The sequence below is a fragment of the Haemaphysalis longicornis genome, unplaced genomic scaffold (genome assembly GCF_048455015.1).
Source record: "Haemaphysalis longicornis isolate Haplotype H1 unplaced genomic scaffold, Haemaphysalis longicornis Haplotype H1 scaffold_10, whole genome shotgun sequence".
Classification (NCBI taxonomy): Eukaryota; Metazoa; Arthropoda; class Arachnida; order Ixodida; family Ixodidae; genus Haemaphysalis; species Haemaphysalis longicornis.
The window spans coordinates 44,444,580-44,467,364 of NW_027526204.1; the positions used below are offsets into that span (position 1 = coordinate 44,444,580).

Here is a 22,785-nt window from a genome sequence, read left to right on the forward strand (position 1 = left end):
AGTACCTCCCCGTACGTAGTAATCGGGTTGAAGTCTTCACCTTCGTTGTCGTGATCGTCCACTGGAGCAGGGGAGACCGAGCCGGCGTTGCGTCTAGTGAGCGCACTCGCCATCCGGTCCGCGTCCTCGTTGCGGTTCGTTTCGGGTCCCACTGTGCCCATGTGGGCTGGGAACCACTTGATGCACACCGTTGTCTGTGATGACCGTCTCGCGCAGACCCGAGTGGGCAAACAAGGAAATGAACATCGAGACGAGAAGAGGAGGAGGAACGAGGGGAGCGTGGGGACAAGGAAGAAGACCAGGCGACGGTCCGGGAACCGACCCCAGCGTGATCGGGGCCTGACAACGCCTCAGGCCTATCGACAGGAGCTCCAGGCTGCGATCCCGGAGGGAGACCCCGCGGCAGCGCACCGTCGGCGGCTCCAGGTTACCAACTAAGCTACAGGCGGGGACGTCCGTGCTACGCTGCGACGCCAGCTCCAGAACGCAACTAGGGCTACGCTCCCTTGGCTGTTGGCAGCGTCGGCTGGGCCCGCGTCCTGCAGGTCTCTACGAGACGTGACGAGACGCATCGACTGTAACGTGAGGCTACGTCACACTCGAAGATTTAAACTCGAACTCAAACCGCCAGAACGCTTCCATGACTCTTTACCATTTTTGTCTTGCGCTCTAATACCGTCTCCATCGATTAAACCATTTTTTTCTGTGCATCCTGTCCGCTGGATGAATTGACGTGACACAAACATTCTGTTGCTCCCAAAATGCAGAAAATATGAAGTGTTTCATGCTGGCAGCGCTGTGACGTTAAAATAAACTTGCAAATACTGTTGTCCGCAACTTTTTCTTGCTGAGTCTAGAATATCGTCATCAAGAAAGAATGGGCCTTTTTGACGACAGTTGCAGCTTCTGTCTCTCCTAAATCTTGCTAAAGCGTGTATGGACGGTTCCAGGCCTCGCAGATGTTTTTGTGGTTTTAATCCAATTACTTGCATAAACTTTTTAATCCATGCTCAGCCCTACCACCCACCGATCCATCCATCAATTCATCAAACCGTCCGCCCGTCCGTCTGTCTGTCTACCCAATTTTCTTTGTTATATTTTAGCCTCCAAAGGCGTTAATTTCGGCCCCTATAGGAATAATAACGCATTCCATCTCTTCCTCAACCCTGTAGCTAAAATGCAAATGGACAAAATAAAACCACAAAAATTCCCCGCATTTCCCCGAGGGGAAGAATGTGAAAGTGCGAATGCACGAGTTGAATTTGCGCGGTTCGGTAATGTTCGCGAAAGAGAGATCACACACACACACACAACTACAAAGAAAGAAAGATGCATTTATTCACAGACACCTATTTGTGTTGTCGTTGTACTTGATTGCTAGAGCGGATCTCAGCTTTGAAATTTCGTGTCAGTCTCCTTTAAGCAGGTGCATTAGCCCTTCTCACGCCCGATTCTTGGCCAATCCCCCACGTGGGTATGTGCCATGTCAGCGGCCAGGCAGCGCGCGCCCATCTCCCCCCGTTGCCAAGGAAGACGAGGAGATTCCTGGCCAATCCCCCACGTGGGTATGTGCCATGTCAGCGGCCAGGCTGCGCGCGCCCATCTCCACGTGCGCGGACATCGCCGGTGGACGCAGGTTCAGGGTCGCTTAAGAAGTGCATTGCACTTAAAAAAGTTCAAATCCGACTAACATGAAGAGAAACACGTTGACTGGGCCGTGAGACCATTGTTTTCTAGATTGTCACTGGGACCGTTTTTCCCGGGACCATTTTTTCCGGAACCATTTTCTACGTTTCCGCCCAAAGTACACACCACTCATTTGTACCTGCTACAGATTTCTTTGATGCAGTATGGCTGTGTAAGCAAAAAATTTGTTTAAAAATGATACAATCATCCGCAGAAAACGCTTACGTGGCATCTGTAGGCACCACATGAACTAAGTCATTTCTGTCAATCAGAAATATCCCACTCCCCTTCCTCAATGGATCATGGAGGTGACCGGAAACGTAACTTACGCATTTTTTTTAAATTTCTACGAACGATTTCTTGTTTTTAAGATAAGAGCTTATTCACCGTTCAAGCATTACTGCTCATAAATCAGCAGCTTGCGAGACAGTTTATTGATGGTCTTACCTGAGCCCTTCAATGATTTCACTGGTGACGAACCTTCCCGTCCCTTTCATATAGGGACAGCGCGCGCCGGGCCAGGCGCCACCGCCACTGAGTGGGCAGCCAGCGCAGGGATGTTCCGTGTGAAAGGAAAAAATTCCCATTTCTGTGTTCTTAATTTTTAGCATTTTCGCCCGCAGGTTTCTGCAAATTTCTCGCCATTGTCTTTTTGCAACTGATAGATCTTATTCCTGCTCCGTTTTGAGCGTTAGCCAGATCCACCTATGTCTACTCTACGTAGCCTTTCGGACGCAGACGCTCTTCCGAGAGTCAGTTTCAGCATGATTAAATTCCACTACATCTTACGCTCAGTAGCATTTGACTATGCATTTGATGTTTTGTACCAAACAGCACCCTTGCTTTGCATTGTAAAGCGTTAAGTTAAAACTGGCTGTTTTAAAAAGAACAAGACATTGTTTGGTAATTGGGGTAATTTTAGCTCAGCGCCAGGGCTGTTGGCTCCATCTCTTCTTAACAGCATGCGGACTACGGCGCAGCAGGCTTCAGCCCTTCAGCCGCCGCCCTTGGCACCACCTTGGTGCCAAGGTGGTGCCAAGGTACCAAGGTGGTGACATGGTGCCTTCTTGACAGCTTAGCTTGGCACTTAATGACCCCTACCATGTTTGCTGAAAGGGGGATAACCATGTGGTGTGGCGCCATCCTATCCAGACCTCTGTGGACTCCGCACACAATGTATGCACAAATGCACGACAGTACAATTTCGTCACCGCGTACAGCAGTGGAGGAAGCAAATACGCAACGCGGGTCGCACCGCCGAAGACACCGGTGGCGCCACCATATCCTCGGTAGTGCGCTCCGCGGTTCGTATTTCTATGTGTGCTCAATTATTTCATGCTTGCAACGGCATGCGTGTGTTTCGTATCTTGTTTCGACACACCAACACAGGATTGGCCGTTTGGGATATTGAGGTCTTTTATTATGAAATTTTCTGTGCCAGCCATTACAATGCTCGTCACATGTAATCCTTAGACCGGCCTGCTTGGTGAAATTGCAAACACGTAGTGCTCCAACGGTTCAGCAAAAACTTTATTATTACGTTATAAGTACGACAGATTCGCCACCAATGCTAGGAACTTTGTAGTGTGGTCACTTCAATCACTTTAGTGTTTAGCACTAAAGTGATCGAAGAGTTTCATACAACGACCTTTCGTGGCAAAACGTTTCATCACATATTGGGTGCATTCCTGTGCCTTTTTAGCGAGGCCTATAGAGAGCATCGTTTGTTGATAATGGACTTTGCCGTAATGAAAACTAAGTAGTCATTCTAACAATGAAAAGTGTGTTTCATGAGGTTTTCGTCGGCGCATGTATCTCTTATGCATGTCTCTATGCATGGTGTATTGGAGCGACCAAGCGTCACCACGCACGTCAAACGTTGGCTTGCATAATGTCTCTTGGCTTCAGCACTTGGGCCTCTCAAGAGCGCAATAAGCGCACCAGTGATTCCTGAAGTTCAGCAAAACCCTTTTGCAGTGCCCCCTTTAGTTCCCCAAGGGCTTTGGCCTGACGATCAATTGCAGCAAGAAGTGTCGCAGTATCCTGAAAAATAAAAAAATTATAAAATTAATAGTTTCAAACTTGATGTAAAAGCATGGAGGCTTACAGGCTGTGAGTGGCTCACAACTGGTCAAAAAGTTCTCAGAAGAGAGACCCTCCGTCAATTACTTGACATTTCCCACTTATGATTTTTTTCCGTCATGCTTGCGCCCTGGAATATTTACAGCACTTTGGTACGCTGATCAATGGACACAGTACACAGTCAGGTTGCAGTAACGATTCACCGAAATAAAAATAGGAGTGCCGTAATGCCTGTCATGCTTGCTTAACATTTTTCTGTAGTCTAGACTGCCCAGTTGTTCAGCTTCACTACAGCACACTTAGTAGCAATGGTGATGCTGGTGGTGCAAACATGAGGTGAAGAAGCAGCTATCGCCCTTACCCTGTCCCTATGTTCAACCCATAAATTCATCACCTCAGATTCCAAAACGGCCGTTCAACATTTTATTCGTGGTGCTTTATCCGCAACGGTAGCCAAAATCCTCCAACAATATTTTACAGCCATGCACATGAATTCCCTCGTATGGGTCACTGCGCCCACGGGGTCCAACTGACTGATACCGCCCGCGAGGCAGCGTGAGCCTAACTACGCGGGCTCCCGCTAGGGCTGTAGGTTACCACCTCTCCTTTTCGTCCCGAGACCCAATCCTGAACTTCAATGCCCTCACCACACCTTTGAGGAGCGCCCGTCGCACATTCTCCCTTTCACATCACTTTCTTTTTTCGGAGTCAGGGGTGGTTCCTTCCCCCACTACAAACTGAATCCCTGCCCAATCTTTCCTTTTTTCACCCCATCCACCCCTCGCCTTTTCCCATTTCCAAGTGTACCCTCTGCAGACCCAAGGTACCCTTCCTCCAACAAATGTGGGAGTGTCGGACCGACCCCTTTACTCCTATTCACACCCTCCTCAATGTGTTTCGGCGGTGAGCGATCCAGACCCGAGGGTCCAAAGGCTCCTCGCCTCGAGCGGAGCATTATCGATGGCCTCAGTGAGAAAGGTCCCCCCTCTTTATTCTCTGCAGCGTCCTCGAGAGATACGGTGAAGGGATAATTACTAATTAGTAATTATAATTCCTAATTATTAATTCATTTGAGCCTGGGGATGTGGAAGTTGTCCGTTACTCCAGGACACCAAGGGAACAATTCATGCGGCAAGTGAAACAAATTCAGCGAATGACGGCGGTGTTCAAATCACGGCCTTTCACTTAAAAAATGTGTTCGGCGCTGCGGCAGTGCGCTATGCAGAATGCCATTTTCCTTTGCGCGATGCTCCAGTGCATGCTCAAGGTTCGAATAAAATCATGAGCTCGACATTAGCATTCTTCGAAATTATAATGTTGCCTAATCATATTGGTTAAGCCATTTAATTGTAGTCTACGTCAACCACAGGATTGTCGTGAGTGCAGAGTAAATAGAGACAGTCCGTAAAGCACGATATTCGCTTATACTTCAGCGTAATGTGTTAAGATGAAGGCACAAGGAAAGACGTCAAAATCGAAGAAAATAAACTTGATAGTGCCGAATGAATTGAAAAGGTCGCCTCTTGCATTCTTGCCGCATGTTCAATACAATGAGGTACCTTGACCCAGCCGAAAACATTCCGCAACAAAGCACGAAAAAAGACCAGGGACGAGACGAAGACTACAAACACGCGCTTGTTTGTCGCCTTCGTCTCGTCCCTGGTCGTGTTTCACGCTGTGTAGCTCATGGATTACCAACTAGCTGGAACGCTCACGCTTTTGCGAAAACATTGCATATATTTTGGCTCCGGAAGCCGCTAAATACAGTCTTAAAAGACGAGTTGAAGCTTGAGCCGCTTGGTAGATGGGCAGCGCAATGAACGGTATGAAGCGAAGACGGTCTCGTCTTGATTTCTTCCCGTTCATTTCGCTGCCCTTTTCTCTCCAACGATGTTAAAAGAGCACACATTACTGCTTATGAAGCACTGCATGATACTCTACACCAGGTATCAGATACCTGTAAGTATGTGAAATAACGAGGACAGTTAAGCACTCCTTAAGTAGTGATTGTGAAGGGAGGAGTGTGCACTTGGAAAGACATGCATGTCTTCGCAATTATATCATCAACCTGTTCGGTAACTGCGACTCAGCACACACCCGCATGTGCAACACTGTAGGCAGAGTTGACATATAGCGGAAGAAACATTGCTGCTCGCGTAATCTTAATCCAGTAATTAGCGCGCTCGAAAATTACTCACCAAGGTCTGTATATGTGTATAAGAGAAGGTTTATTAGCTATGTATTTTATGTTGTCGTTTCCTGCGTTTTAAAACTAAATGTGATGTTTTTAATTGGAGAAATTTCTTTTCGTCTCTCCATAGAGTACTGTAAAATACACTGAAGAAGTTGGGCCATGAGCTAGGCGTTCTTGTGCAGGTTATTTAATGGCGGTGGTTCTTGGGGCCTGCATTTCCCCTACTCGCTAACCTTGCCCTTATTTTATAGCGGGTTGACGCGCCACACTTGAAGGAGAAAGTTTTCATTCTAAATCTTGCAATCACCGATCCTTGTGTGATGTTTCGGCATATTGCAGGCCGAACCCTTTGTGTTTCATTCAACAGTCATGCACAAGTAGCGGCTTGAATGTTGGTGACCACGCAAAACCTGTCTAAGCGTGCACCAGGTCTCCCGCCTCCCCTTTGCCTCTCCCCCGTGTTCAACGGCCTGGTGTTTGGATACTTCCCAGGCCTGGCCCGAGACCTACTTCCCGGCAAAGGACCGGAAAGAGCGTCATCAGGAACGAAGAGCGTATATGATGACACTCCGAATAGCCCGCAGAGAACTTCCCAGACCACGTGATTTTCTTCCGAGGAAGTACATGGCACTCCTATGGCAAGCACAAACACACTCCCTACCAAACGACAACACTCTGCATCAAATACAGAACAATCCAAGCAGACCGCATTGCCAAGTGTGCGGCTTCATACCCACACTCACACACACTTACTGGACCTGTGCCAGAGCCCCCACACCGCAACATCACTCACTACCCCATCACATTTCCTCCTGGGAGGCCTGGGTTGCCGACCTCGGCAAGACGAACTCTTCGTGGACAACTCTCCTTCAGCACCTGCTCATCATCAGGGGGGAGGTCGTTTGATCTCAACCTCCTAGAGCGCGGACACGGACATGGCTCGTATTAATTAACGTTTACTCTATCTCTCTCTCCCCCGTGCGAGCAATATTGGGCGAACGGCGAAGATTCTACCCAATCCTGGACGGGAAAGACACCGACGAAACCATCGTTCTGGATGCGTTTAAGGAGGAAGGATACTGTGAGGTTTTCAGCAATCGGCCGTACGTTGTGTGGCATGACGCGGTAATTTTGTGTACCATGCGTACGATATACTTTGCGTGCCATAAACGCCAGATTTCTGACCAAAGTGTCTGATTAAGGCTTTTGTATTCAAACATTGGCAGGATTCACAGAGGTCACACACGATTCAGAGAACCGGTAAACATATATTCTGGCCAATCGTGTAGTTCTCGCCGTCTTCGCAACTGATCTAACGATTTTTTAAAAGACGGTAGTCTTTCTTGAGCTACGAAAACACATAAACTTTGGTCTGTCAGTGTGTCTATCTCTCCGTGACTCGATTCATCCACTTGACCAAAGTGAAACAGAAGCTGCACAATAGCTTAGATACCCACAGCCAAACCTAAACGTCTATATATATACGTCTGGTGTCAATGTTCCTACTCGTTAACATTGTTGAAGAAGAACAAGACATTACGAAAATATATGGCAGAAAATCATTACATAAGTGATATTTGCAGTGTTTTTTTCTTGAATGCTTGGTGGACGGATGCTTGGTTTTTGGCATCGCAAATAAAATACTACATCAACTTCAGAAAAGCGTCGCCTGCTGTTGACCGCGCTACTATAGCTTCAGGCAGCATTTTAAGAAATCAAACGGTAACAACAACGAGAGGTTTCACTAAGTTGGTTCCACGTTCCGCTTAGAACGCTCGTGGAGTAGGGCAACGCGGTTCTATAAACGTTGTTGTAGGGTGTCTCGATTCACGCGCGTCTCCGTCGTTGGGCAGCGCCAGCATCGACGCACCCGATTTGGCGCGGTGGAACGCGGTAAATTTAAATGCATTTTAGCAAAGCGCTAGCGTCTCCATCTTGGGAGTAACGAGACGGGAGAGGAACAGCATGAGAGGTGAGCAGGAAAGAGAAGGGAGTAATTTACTTGGCAGGGGCGCCAGTCGACTATCGTCTTTCCGCGACATTTGAAATGAAAGGAGAAGATGCGCGGCCATTTTTACAGCCTGCGCATGGCGTAGCATGCACTAGGAATGGCAGCACCTGTTGCAGCGTACGAAGATGTAGCAGACATTCCTGCTAGTAACGTACCGGAAGTAGCATACATTTCGGTACGCACCTGTGGGTAAATATTACTCTATGGGTAAACATCGCGTTCCTAGAATTGAAGCAGCAAGTGCCTTAAATGTGTCAAGTGTCAGCCGTACGTTTCCCTTTGAAGTCCGGTGTTGCCGACCGGTAACCGCAGCATCACCAAGCGAGAATAATGATCATCATCACAATATAGACGTAAACAGCTTTATGCTAAATAGTGCCCGAAAATTTTATTGTAATCATTTTGAGCTCATGAACAGTGTTTTTGCCTTGAGAAAGAGTTTGACCAGGGTGAACTACGCCAGTGCTGTGCTATTTCGAAATTTTGAAGTGACGTTCAATGTACACTGAAAGATGGTAGGGCTTCAGGGTGGGATTCCGCTGACAAAATGAGTGAGCGCGACTGTGCGACCCGGCCTGTGATTGAGATGTTTGGCGGGGCCACCTAGGAGCGAACTTTACGGGTATTAGTTTTACAATAGATTTATTATTGCAAAATTTAAATCGGTTTCTTTTACCCCGCTTGTGTAGCCTGCTGTTACCTGACAAATGTACCGACGCGGAAATCAAATCAGAGCCCAAACACAATGGATGTTTGTTTTTCCGTAAAAACTTGCGCAAAATCCCGCTGTAATCGTATGACGAAATTTTGCCACTTATAAGCAGGGTGCGGAGGCCTCCCCAAAGATCTTTTCACGCTCTTCTTCGTACTTCAGTTTGCACCAAACCGGAAAAAATAAATGAGCAGGCAACAAAGTAAACGCGCAAAAATAACGAAAAAAAAACGCATTGGGAAAGAGAAAACGAAGGATTATATAATACAGAACGGTGAAGTGGAACAAAAAACGACAGTAAGGAATAAAAGAAGAAAGATACAGCAACCAGCACATGGAGAGAGAGAGTTTTAAAAACAAAAGGCATCAGCGCCACAGTATGTGTACATTTTCAGTGGTTGGTAAGGCATGCTCGCTGCACTATACCGATTGATTTTGGTGCATGTAATTCTCCTGGCAAGGACAAATGTCGGCATCGATCATCGGTGGCCTCTCGCTCACGTCCAACTCCAATGGATCGCCCTGCCCCGTTGGATTGGAAGTCGATAAGCTTGGACCTGGAGTGGCCGTTTGCGTTTCTTTGGGAGAAAAAATGCGTTTAGCAAGTCAGTATTCTGAAGAACGTCATTGTAAAGGTGGCACATTCCTTCTGTACAATAAGCGATGTTTTCGCACAATTCTTCATAAAGGGAAGCAGTTACAGTTGTCGTTAAGTGAACTTGGGTTTGAGTAAAAACAATGAATTTGGTGAACGACATTCTCCTTTTTGTAGCGAAAAATACAAATAATAAACAGCACTTCACAGCCCTGATACCTCGCGTGATAGCGGCAGAGACGGCCCACCACCTGCTGGAGTAGGATAACCACCCAACGCTCAGGAGTCTTTCTGACCCTTTGTTCTCTCCCACTTTCTGGCTAACGGCTTTTGAAAAACAACGCCATTTCTTTCCCACCACTACCGCCAATAAAAATGTTAAAAAGAAAAACAGCTACATAAACAGGTAAACAAAAGCTAAATAACTAAATCTGAATAAACAGGTAGCTTTCGTAACCTGTTGTTTAGTTTGTTGGTGCTTCCCAAAAATATTCAGCGCTCAGTGGAAAACACCTGCCTCCACGGCTGTTCATGCAGGCGCCAAAAGATTTCTGCACTGGCGTGCGCCCCGTATTATTCTATCGAGAAACATCCAGCTAGCGCAATTCCCTAGCAGAGAAACTGAGGAGGTCACTGGGTATATTGTCAGAGAAGCATGAAACAACAGGGCCCGCCGAAACTAAATTACTAACTGGTATCTGCATGTGGCTTAACACCAAACTTAAAAAACTTTCAAACGCCAGGCGGCTAGTATATGCTAAAAATTCTGGCTTTTTCAGCGTTCTCGTTAGCCAGGCCAGTCATAAGGACAGTGCTACAGCCTTGAACAAAGAGTGAACAAAGGTCATCTACCAAAAGTTAGCTTGGAAAAATTGTTTGTACCTCAATCTGTGGAAGTAACATCACAGATGAGGCAAGACGACAGGCTAAGAAACATCGTTACAGCAATGACACCAACACAATTGCTTCAAGAGCTGCAATTGGGAGGGCCCAGGCTAGTGCCCTTCATTATTTATTAAACAGAAGCTCATCACGCCCCAGTGGTCATTTGCAACCTCTATTATGTACTTCGCGCAGAGCCAGATGCCCATGTATTCTAAATGAGAGGCAATGTGGAGATAACGGGATAGCCGAGGTTCCCAATCAGCCCCACTCCCCGGCCCATTTCGAAAAATATCCGCATTGTTCACTGGCAAAACCTGAATTGTTTTAATTGTCCTTACCGCAAGCTTTCAACAGGTAGCATGCAGTCCAGTTGATCTACTCCCGTATAGAATGTGTATCACCAAAACACGTAATTTCTTTTACAAATAACCCCCAGCCGGAATTAACTTCTGCGTTGTTTCAATGCAGATACTTGAACGAGTGGTTCCGTTATAAATGACGTCTAAGGAGGCTCACCGACGCGCCATGCTCAGGAGAAGCGTCATGCGACTGCTTGGCGGCTCAAGATCTCAGTGCTTACCTGTAACTCCAATGTCGACCATTTTAATCAATGAGGGCTGTGCATGCTCGCCGTCAATAGCAACCACCCGAATCTCGTACAGGGCGTCCTTTTCTAAGCCATACACCAGTTTTCTGTCTTCATATTCTTCCACCGTAGTGGTGTGCCACGTCTTGTCGCCCTTGAGTCGGTACTGGACGTAGAACTCGCTACCCGGGTGCCCCTTAATGGCCGGCAGCCACGTCACCTGCGTTATTCCGTGTACACATAATGGAAACAAGGCACTTACGAAAACATGCCAAAAACTGTTCCACGCAGAACTGACTCTTGGCCACCGTTAAAAGATAAAGAATATTCTTGAAAACAAAGAGCCGCAAAGCTGACGGCGTTTGTACGGAAGAGCCACTGTGCTAAATTGGTGAGTTAGAGATATCCGTGGGAACTGCCACTTCGCGGCAGAAAATTGGAGATTTTCAAATTCCTGCAATTTAGTCCCTATAACCGAAGGTCGTGCACTCGTCCATGCACGGAAAATTCCTTCCAACCAGGGTAACTTTCCAAGATGCCCCTTCCTCTACACGGCGTAAACAGACTGCTGAGACCACACCCTTTTTTGTACATGTAGGCCCTATTGGTAGCGGGACCAAGGAAGCACGTGGGTGCCTTTCGACGAATGTCTCCTGCGGTAGCTTACAACTAGATGTAGCAGCTAATTGAGTAACGGCGATTATTCTGAAGAGAAAACTTTGCCTCTGTAATTTGGTGTGCGGAGGCATCATATTTAAAAGGCTGTGTGCCTAATTTACAGTCTAGTGCAGACTACGCGAGAAGACGCCCCGTGGTGTTCCGCATAAGAGCGACCCCGACCGGAAGACTTACTCTTACGAATAGAGTAAAGCGTTTTCTTCAACACACGGCTGTTATTGCACAGGAAATCATCCTATAAACGCCAATGTGTACAGCTGCATAACTCCTCACCTTGTTATGGTGCCGCACGAAAGTGCAATAAATATATTTAAGCCGATCATACCAATGTCAAGATAAGCATAGACGTTCGTATAGTGGGATCGCCTCAAAGTTATTGTAATTAAAATCTAGCAAATAATGTTGCACGGCTAAGTTAAACCTACCCTTCTGCGTCTTCAGAAATTCAACGTTCTGGTTGTTCTTGGCATTTTGTTTCTTTTGTATCAATTAAGGGATGTAGCACAGAAAGGAAGAAAAGTGACACCTTTGTTCATCCAGGTATGTTGTCGTTACCGTGAGATAAGTCTCTTTTGCGCACCACTGTTCGCTCGGTTCTCATGGTGTAAGAATGACTTCACCAGAGTGTTAAACTAAGCGTGTAAAACAACCCATTTTTGTGCGTCCACTTCTCAAACGCTGTAAATCTGGATAAGAAAGCGCTTGCAAGAATTCTTAAAAAGGCTGAACAATTACTTCTTGTCCTCTATAAATTTACAAGAATGGTTCATATTTTCAAGGTGGGATACAAAGGGCATTTCCTCTCTTCACCACATGAGTCCAACATGTGACGTAGGGGACGATATCTACCATGTCATGTTCATATGATCAAAATTCACGGTACCAGGGCAAACTTTCGTAAGATCTCTCTGTATGCTGTACCACTTGTGTCATGAAGTCAGCGCAGTTTTGGGTCCTTTGTCGAACCCCGCCAGGCCGTGCGGGCCCCCAAACTCATCTGGTGTTCTTGCAGAGCAGAGGCTAACACGAAGTCTTGCCACTAACTTCATTGCCAAAATCTGTGAACGTCTTTGAAAATTTATGGGCATCACCTTATATTTCTAATAGATTCGTTTTCATGGTGTTTTACCCTCATATGGCGAGGCGAGCTAAACGCAATGACTCGGCTAACCTCCCCTTTACTATTAATCGCATTCTCTGTTGCTGTTTATATATTGGTCCGACTGATTTTTATTTTTTATTTTAAGCATTTTTGTCATATACATATACGTGGTTGCATTTTTATATAGCGATAGAATAATTTTTTCACAATTTTTGTAAAACGTTTCGTTGATGGTCGCTTTCTACTGGGGCATCCGGCTGGACATACCTACGTCATTTTATGGTTACTTCGGATAAGCTGAGTGGGAAAGAGCGCAGAAAGACAAAAACACAATAGGTAAGGCACAAGTCTGGCACAGACTCAAAAACAAAAGTTTATTGTTTCACACGCCCTATATTAATAACCACGTTATGAACAACTGAGGAATGATACCAACCACTGCAGAGGCATATCACTTCAGACCACGAAACGCGTGGGTCCCACGATAACGTGGGTATTTATACTGCATGTGAAAATATAAACAGTGTTGTGAGTCAGCGCCGTGTTCGATCCCTCCTTTCTCTTGTGTTTTCGTCTCTTTGCGGGGTTTCCCTGTCATAGCATACCAACTAGCCAAATCCTGAAACCATATTAATGATTGTAATAAAATATGTTTGAATGAAATTTAGATCAATATGCGGGAACTGTGCACTAAGGCGTTAGCGCGAGATAACATGAAGTCCAGCAAAAGGGCAGACCAAAAGCTGACCACCATTCATGAGCGTCCTTCTGGTGCAAACCCTTTTTTACTTATTTGGCAGTGCTTACAAACGAAACATGTAAAGGTATATCAGCAGCGCCATGACGCCGTGCTACGTGACTTCAAGCGTTGAATAACCAGTATGTTCTACCTGCCTTTCGTCTTCAACAGTTGAGGAGAGTCACTGAAAGGCTTGTTTTTTTTGTTGTTGTGGATCAAACAAGTCTGCTACCCGATCGCAACAACCTGCAGCATTGAAGTGACATGCGGACGAGGCACGTGGGTTATAAGATACGCGGTTGCAAATGTTTATCGATAAGTTACGCATCTAGGGATGTTCTACATGTGCTTAAGTACAAGGTAGACGAGTATTTCTACGCCTCCATAGGAAAACACCGCGGTCGAAGGCACGAGTCTAAGAAACGAGATTTTTGCCAATTCCCCACTAGATAACCGAGGTACCATGGTGTATAAAGCTAATATAATTGTTAGAGGACGAGGAAAGACATCTACTGTACTTCTTAAAGCTTAATTAACTAAGTAACCAATGGCTGTTCTCAAAAGCGCTTTATATTTAGTGTTGGTTGTTGTGCCTCCCTTTGGCGTTACTTGCGAAAAAGCTCTCGCGGCCGTCACGCACCTGAATTGCTGATGTGTCGTTGCCGTCCGGCACCTGGACCCAAGTAAAATCAGGCATGTCTGGCAATCGCTCCGTTTGGTCACCGGTCCTGGCCTCTGTGAAATATGGGTCTCCTAATCCTTCAGCCGTGGTCGCCCGGATGGTAATACGGTAAGTGGTGCGTGGCTTGAGGCACGCCAGTTTTGCGTGCACCGCGAGTGGGTCCAGCACGGCCGGCCTCCGCTCAATCACGGGTCCTAGCTGCGTACCGCGCAATTCCTGGTAGTAGATGCGGTAGCCTGTCAGCACGCCGTTCGCCTCTGAAGGCTTCTGCCAGGAGAGATAGAAAGCGCTAGCACCCAGCGGAACGGCTTCAAAGGATGCAACGGGTCCAGGAGTGCCCTCCGGCGTCATGAACTCGATGGTGTCTGTGGCCGGGCCGTTGTGCTGCTCGTTTAACACCCGCAAACGAACAAGATTGCGCGAAGAGGGCTGGAAGAGGTCCACCAGCGCTGTGGTAGCATTTGCCGCCACTACCACATACCGCAGTTTTTTCTCCCCTTCTTCACGTGTCCACGTCTCAATCTTGTAGCCCCGAAGGTGACCACGCGCCGAATTGGAGTCCACCGCGCTCCAAATAAATTCGGCTGAGCGAGAGTCCACTACCTGTAACAGCCTAAAATCTTTGGGGGCAGCGAGAGGCACATCTTCGCCCGAGTAGCCTATTACCTCTGCAGCAGCCGTGTGTGCCTGGCCTCTATGGTTGTGCGCTTCAACCTTAACCCGGTACCGATTGAACGTGAGCTGGTCGCCGACGACGTACCGGCCTTGCTTCCAGTCCTCGATATTCTGGGAGTTCCACACGGCGTCTGGAAGGTCCTCCCGCTTCCAAAGAACCCTGTAAAAAAAGCCCGGTGCGTGGTGGTCGACAGGAGGCATCGGCGTCCAGCTGATTACCAGGTGTTCGAAGCGATTTCCGCTCGCCATGACGTCGTCCGGATTCTTGTAAGGTACGTCTTCTGGGGTAGTGCACATGGAGGAGGCTTCTGAGGGCAGCGAAATGCCGATCTTGTTGCGTGCCAGAACGCGAAAAGTGTAGTTAGCCCAGGGACGCATGGACACGTTCGACTTTGTATTGGTTGCCGAGATGTTCACAACGGCGTATTCCCAGTTTTCTGGGGCGAAGCTGGCATTAGACTGGACCATATAGTTGTGGGTGAGTGCCCATAATTTTTCTGGATGCTTCCATTCCACCAGCGCGACAAGGCCATCGCAGGTCACACGCACGAGCTGTGGTGGGGTTGGCACGTCTGCGCAATAAACGTAAACAACAGAAGCCAAAATTCAGATCACTGTTAGGTGTCAGTGATGGCATCTTGGACTAAAGTTTGCGCGTTCTTGTGAGGGGGCGTGACGGTTGCGCGCACCCTGAACGCTCCTTCGTACATTCTTTTTTGTAGAAGAGATGAGGTGATTTGTAATACCTTGTCCAGACTTGCACAGTGACCCTGTATTATCAGGCGTGCTAGTGAAAAAGATTACCAAACAGACGCCATCTTTTCTCCTTTCAAAGGTAGCTTCTCGCTTACCTTCTCATGCACTTTCCTACAGTGCTTGCGCCTTCACACTAGCTCCCACACCTAAGGCGGCAGCCACCTTCTGCAAATGATTTCAGATTCTAAATAACGCAGCCAAAATAACGTTTTTTCACAGTGAAAAAAAAACTGCAATTCTGCTTTCTGACCATGTATGAAACTTTATTCAAAATTTATTGTGGCCAGAGCCGACGCGGATGCTTCTTCTACCAGCGTCTGCAGTAACAAGAGTTGTTGCTGGGCTGGTTTGCTGCCGTTTAATACGAAGACTGAAGGCGGGAAATAGAGAGGACCATGAGACATAAGTTATGTATATTCTCAGTTTCCTCCTTGCTGAGCTTAGACAAGCGTTGAAATTTAGGTGCGGATTAGAACTGGGACATAAAAGGGGGCGACAAGGCACTTTGTTGTCCCCCTTTAATTATCCTACTCCAGTCCACGCTTATGTTTCAACTATTATGTTCACCAAATAGCTCGTATCCCCACTTTACTTAGGCAAGTGGTTGTCTTTCACTTCTTTCGCGTAGTCCCACTGATGGTGTGCCTCCCTCCATAGTATCTACCAGCGCCAGTACCATTGCATGATACCCGCCGCGGTGGCTCAGTGGCAAAGGCGTTGCGCTGCTGAGAACGAGGTCGCGTGTTCGATTGCCGGCCGTGGTGGCCGCTTTTCTGATGGAGGCGAAAAGCAAAAACGACCGTGTGTACGAGATTTCGGTGCACGTTAGAGATCCTTAGGTGGTCTAAATTAATCCGGAGCCCTCCACTACGGAGGGCTACCGAGCCCTCCACGCCTCGTTGCGTCGGCGTGGGAAACCCCACAATCATTCATTCATTCAATCAATCAATCAATCAATCAATCAATCAATCAATCAATCAATCAATCAATCAATCAATCAATCAATCAATCAATCAATCAATCAATCAATCAATCAATCAATCAAGCAATCAATCAATCAATCGATAAACTATTACGCGACATTCCTGCGCACACATCGCGAGCACTGTACGACTTCTTTAATAGTACGCCGCAACCGATACTCGACTCGCAAAGGAGCACACTTTGCTGCTTTGACACAGATTTATATAGAACAGTTTGAATGTAGAGCAGCGGGCGCGGCATACCTTGCACGACGAGAGTGGCTTCAGCGCTATCGTTGTCAAGGCGGGTTCGAGCTAGGCACGTGTAAATGCCAGTGTCAAGTAAGCTGGCCCGCGTGATAACCAGGGAACCGTCCGCCTGAACCAGAAGGCGCGGATCCGCATCAAGTTCAAGGCGCTTTCCGTTGAACAGCCACTCAATGTTCACTTCCCGGCGTGGGTCAGTCTCGGCACCGCAGCGGAAAAGTGCAGTTTCGTTCACTGCTACCTGCAAGCAAAATGAGAGGCAGCTTACCCCTGTGGCGGATAATAGAAGGTCACCCGGCAGATGTGCGCCTGCCCAGCACACCTCCTCAACCAAATATGCATCTCCGTGCTTGATTGTCCTTGCAGAATCACAGGCAGACTTGAAAACCACTGGACGTACCTTCTTACATACGCTTAGTAAAGCATGTTGTTGGGCTAGTTGGTGTTGCATAGTTGCAGGAAAAAAACTGCGCGAACGGGAGGGATGAAGAAGAAGAACAAGACAGGCGCAGCATTGTTGTTCTCAGACGCGCCTGTCTTGTTGTTCTTCATCCGTCTCGTCCATCTGCGCAGTTTCTTTTCCTGTAACTTCTTACATACATTAATTTTTTATTACACCCGGTCCTCGCTCATGCCCCTTAGTCCATCTTTTTTTTTAATGACGCGAAGAACGCCGTAGCTGGAAAAGTAGTTTTCTATACATGGGAAAATTGCTTCTGGAAGGCGTGTCATAATGTGAAGTTTCCGAATCTGACATTTAAAGCAGTTATGCCTGCTTCATTCGAACATAAAGGTTCCACTTTGAAATGATATATGTTATTGCACAAAAGGCAATTCGTTGAAAAATTAAAAGCTATGCGTTGGCTTGGTTCATCCTTAGAATATTTTCCGGCTCGCTTCTACTCAAGGGAGACATTCTTCGCTTCACTGCACGCGAACATGGAGAGATAATTCATTTTCCAGACGCCAGCGATCATGACTCCTTGGGGGTGTGAATCTAAGGGTGTGAATCGCTGAAGAAAAGCAGGATTATTTAGACATTTTTAATAGCAGTGCGGCGTTCGAGAAAGAAGTTGTGCTTGTTCACTAATAACCTCTAATGCATACTTGGTTTATGGGGCAGCTCACAAAAAACTAAGGTACAGGGAAGAGGAAGACGCAGTGATGCCACACAGCGCTGCCATTTGTTCTGTCGCATTTCTGCTGTCCGTGTAGCACTAGATTTTTGAAGGTTGACCAGTGAACGAAGTGGATTATGGACTAGCTACCGGACACTTTACCTATTCGCTTACATATCCTCCCCTTTATGGAAATGCCATATACATTGTCCTGCCGGTTATACCAAGGATACGTGTACAAATATGCACTAGTTATCAAACATGTTTCGTCATCTGGTCTTTTAGGTTAAATTGTATTGTTGAGAGGACCTCATTCGAAGTGGGAAGATTTTAATGCGATGTGTTAAGGGCCCTGCCCCTGTGTCCTGAAAAGCTAGTGTTGTGGGCGACGTTGACCTCGAGCAAGAAAATGCAATAGCGGTTATTTATGGCGACCACTGAAACCCACTCTTGTAAGGCGCTGCTGCAACGGCCTGTTTACTAGGAGAAGCGGGAAGTTTTCTCTGGACTAGGGACGCCCCCCACCGGCCGGGTGCCCAAACAGCAGCACCAGCGCTCCTAAAATAAACATTTATTCCTCAGTGGCCTCCTCTGCTCGGAAGTTTTCATGCAATGCGAACGGTACAGCTAACACTAGCGTGATTCAATGCATAAACGATACTCTTAGCCAAACCCCTTTGCTTCATCTGACAGTCTCGAATGGTCGCTTGAAGCTCCCTATAAGTTAAACCTGGATGTAACAAACCTCTATGTAACGAATTCTTGCATATAACGAAGTTTTTTCAATTCCCCATTGGCACCCACATTCAACTTTATGTGTTCGGGACCTCTATTTAACGAAGGCGTTGCAATCACTAACCTTGATGTAACGAATTTGCTACGCTGATAAGACATCGTTTTTGCATTTTTCTCTGAAAAATTGGCTGGAGAAGTGCACTAATTTAGCGAACTTTGCCCGGACCGCAAACTGCCGTGCGTTTCCAAAATGAGTGCGGTGAGCGGTAGAGTGTTTGACCTGCTAGTCGGCGTGTGGTCGCGCATCTCCACTGCCATCTGTGGTGTCGGTTCGTGGGTGATGATTTCTGCTACAAGAAAACGAAAACTTTTGTCTTTGAAGACAAGTTCGCAATTTCAAATGCCGTCTCCCCTGGCGAGAAAGGAGAACGTCACCGCCAGTTACAGTATCCCAGCTAACACACGGTCACCAATTTTGAGTGCGGCAAAGAGCATCGACTTCGCGAAAAGGCGCCCCTTCAGCAGACGTTTTGTCCTTGAAACGGGTTGAGGCACCGAAAAGGGTCAAAAGGCAAACGTGATACTTGTCACGTTTCTAAACACGGGGGTAATGACCTTGCTTGTTTGGAGTGCCTTGTAGTGACTAAGTTCTTGAAAAAGCAGCATGCGCAAATCACGCACTTTTGCAATGTAAAATAAATTCTTTAAGGGTGAGTTCTTCATCGCTTGTGTCTAGCTTTTTGGTTTCGTTTCTGTTTCATTAACGCGCGCTCTACGTCGAAACCTGCATGTACCGAAAACCCGCATGTAACGACAAATCGCGAATTTTTGTCAACTTCGTTATGTCCAGGCTTACCATAGCCAGAAATCATGAATTTACAGTTACATTCACTCCAGCAATAATACTCTTCCAGCACCCGGCCGAATTTACTAATATCACAGAACTGTCGACAAAAACTTTCTTGACAGGATTGCACAATGCACAACAACATCCACATTAATTAACCATGCATACATTAGAACTAGGTCATATTTAAAGCGGACTGTTCGGGAAAAGGCTCCCGTATGGACAAACGTATTATTCTGGCATAAAAGAAGAGCTTGATAAAAGTTATATACTCGTGTGAGCGATTTCAAGGTTTTGACGGAAAATTTAAATATTGAATGTCCCGAGTGGAGTTCTTGCGCCGTACGTGCAAAAAGGGTCTAAGAGACGTCCCACCCTCCCCTCTTCCAATCGCCTAGTTTTAGTGACGAGAGGACAGAACTTCTAAAAAAGGCGACTTCAACACTTCTAAAAAAGGCGACTTCAACGTCTAATACGAACGTGTTCTTGAAGAGAATTGCCCCATTCGAACGAAACTGCGAGACCCTGGAAGTAGGAATAATGCTTCTTTTGTAATAATGACGACGGTGATACTGCCTTTTGTGCGATGGATGGTTCTTTCACAAGAGTGAGAGATTGTGGTACTATGGTGAGGCCATTGAGATTGACCCTTCAACATTTTTAAGGTTTTTTACCATACTTATTGTAACCTAGCTTTCCTTGTCGAGTATATATTCTCTACCCCGAATGAAAGGGCATCATTTAAAGCACCTTGACGAGAAACGGTTTTGCTGATAACGCCCTAGAACTTTATAAATCGAAATTTTTAGATCTACGAGCCGTATGGTCCCTCCCAAAAATAATGCTGGCAACCTCGGCTACATACTTTTTTCTCCATGCGAAATGAAAAACGATATTTAAAAACTTGTCCCCAGCTAAAAAAAGTTGGAATGACAGGCTTTCCTGTTCCTTTATGTTTTTTTGAATGCAACATTCTAATTTGCACGAATGCTTCATCTGTTGGGATAGACGATAGGGAGAATCTGGCTTCACGTTGTGGAGGTGGATTCTCCCCGGGCGCGACGTTTTTTCCTTCTTTTTTAAGCGGCCGTTGGTGTATTTGGAAACTGAAATCAAATATTTTGGCAGAACAAACGTCCCTGACTCTGGCAGAATAGTCAAAGCTCCTTCATTGGGTCTGTTTACTGAACGCTGCCGTTGATTCTTGGCATGAAGGCTCAGTTAGCCACACTGAGAGCAACCCAGTGATGGCGGTCGGCGTTTCTTTAAAATTTTCAAAATAATGTTTCGAAATACATATACAATTCAACATTCTTTAAATACTTGTGTTAAAAGGATTTCAATGCGTAAATAAACGTTTCAGCAGTTGCCGTAGCTGCCAGGGTTGCAGGTTACGTGACAGGGACCCATATTGTAGTGTCAAGTTTCGAGTTTCGACACTACCAACCGCCACCCTTCCGATTTCAGGAAGTTTGTTGCCAAATTAAAATTATTTCCGGCAATTTGTATAGACATTGCTGGTGGTTACCGGGCTATATAAAACGCTCGTTTTCATATGAGCTAGAGAACATATAAGCGACAAAAAATGGTTGTCTGTCCCTTTCAAACAGGGAGTTAGAAACAACATCACGCAAAAATGACGGCTGGGGACCCATCAGATATCCTAGAAACTTGCTCAAGAGATTTCTCTCCATTTTCTGTTTTTTGCGTTGTGTGAGCCCTCGAATGCAAGGAGGGCGGAAGGGGGGGGGGGGGGTGCAGAACCAGGCATGGCTTGAGTCCCCTCACCGCCCCTCCCCCCCCTCTGGGTAAAAATAAGGGGCTGTGCTTCCCACTTCTTTTAGGCATCACATGACAAATCATAGCTCTAAAATCAAATAAAAAAATGACTGCACCGGTCCACAGCGTGGGACCAATAGAGGATGAGCCATTTCGCCAGAATGTATACGACCCTTATGCGAAGGCAACTCGCGCTTCATTCCTAATTTGCCTTACTTCTCTTGTAACAAGGTACTGCCAAATTACTACTGCAAGAGTTTAGCGGTTCTTGTAAGGTGGAAATGATCGGCCCCGCCTCATAAATTTATTCTAGATGTCGATTGTATCCGGAGTGGTGGCGCGAATTACTGCATTCAAGAGCCACGCAGAACGGGCGAATGCTCTTTCTTACACAAACAAATAATACCCTCAAATATTAAATTATGTATGATTGGGAAGGGGATAAAGAGCTGTTGAAATAAATGGTAAGTAAAATTCAGTTAGGATAGATAGCGGCGACCTTGTGAGAAAAAAACGGTCCATTTCAGACGACCAAAAACGCGCTCTGGCTTCTATAAAAAATCATCATCACCATCATCGATTGTACCAAACCCCCTTCCCCACCTTCAAAATACTTCGAAAGCTTCTGCTCGAATGACGTTGTTCCAGCGATGTCACCGTTAATGACCAGTTCTCTTTCAACTGTAGTATTGAATGCATTCTAACCCTCCTTTTAAAAGCCGCAACCAGAACAACGCGCAAACTGGACAGCGTATCTGCAGCTGCCAGAAAATCTCGCATTGCCGCAAGCTGCACGCCAAACCTACAATTTCACCACTGCTAAGGAAAGATTGAAAGCGTTCGTCGGCAGTGTTTCATGATTTCCAGCCCCTCGTACACCAGACTCCGTCAGGTGCACGAATTCTATATCCAACAATAAATAAAACGTGCGCTTCATTCCTCGACCACGGCCATAACGAGTAAAATGCCTATGAACCCTTTATTGCGCGAAGCTCCAGCTAGTACATGCATATATGTGTTCAGGTAGAGGATAAAATAATTGCGCACGCTGCTCCCAAACCATCGCTTTTTTTCGCCCTCGAGGCTGCCTTGTTTTTTAGTGATGTTGCCGCACGGCTGCAGCTGTGGTCCGCTTCTGGAGCTTGGCGTCATCTACGCTTAAGACTTCATAATTTCTTTGTTGTCCGGCACAAGTGCGGCCTGCAAGCTCAGTTGCATCCCCAGAGCAAGCGCGGGGTTCCCAAATTCGATTCAGTTTTGTCATTCCTAATTTTAAAGCGATAGCGTTATTAGGCTCATTTTTCGATTCCACCGTGGCTTCTAACCGTCCGCTATCAGCCGTGCTCATCAGGCGTCCACGAAAATACGTCCCTCCTGCCACCCGGACGCTACGACTGAGGCAGAAAGGTTCGAGTGCTCCGCTCAACCCGTAACGAGGCGCTACGACAACAGAAGTTTGGAAAGTAGGAAAATGGTACAAAGGACACGTGTTTTCACCAGGTGCTGCGCCTGCGCGGTGAAGTTTGTTCTACGCCCAGTCGGCGGTACCATGCTCGGCAGACACGGTCTCCACCATGCCCTCAATTTACGTCATCACACAAAAGCGAGCTTCCACCAGAAGATCAAAAATATAAACTCCCGGTAATTAATGCCCCGAGGCTACTCGTGAGCTACGAGGCATGCGCAGTGGAAGC

The 22,785-nt window shown here is 46.7% G+C and overlaps 1 protein-coding gene across 1 annotated transcript in view; it reads right to left on the reverse strand.

Moving 5' to 3' along the window:
- Positions 1-3,483: 3,483 nt before the first annotated feature.
- LOC144157717 (neuroglian-like) overlaps positions 3,484-22,785 on the reverse strand; it is a 28,875-nt gene continuing 9,573 nt past the window's right edge. The window contains exons 3-7 of the mRNA XM_077688499.1: positions 16,610-16,853; positions 13,911-15,199; positions 10,746-10,971; positions 9,112-9,263; positions 3,484-3,729 (exon numbers count right to left, since the gene is read on the reverse strand). Coding sequence (XP_077544625.1) covers positions 3,607-3,729; positions 9,112-9,263; positions 10,746-10,971; positions 13,911-15,199; positions 16,610-16,853 — 2,034 coding nt within the window. The 3' untranslated portion in view covers positions 3,484-3,606. The remainder of the gene's footprint in view (positions 3,730-9,111; positions 9,264-10,745; positions 10,972-13,910; positions 15,200-16,609; positions 16,854-22,785) is intronic.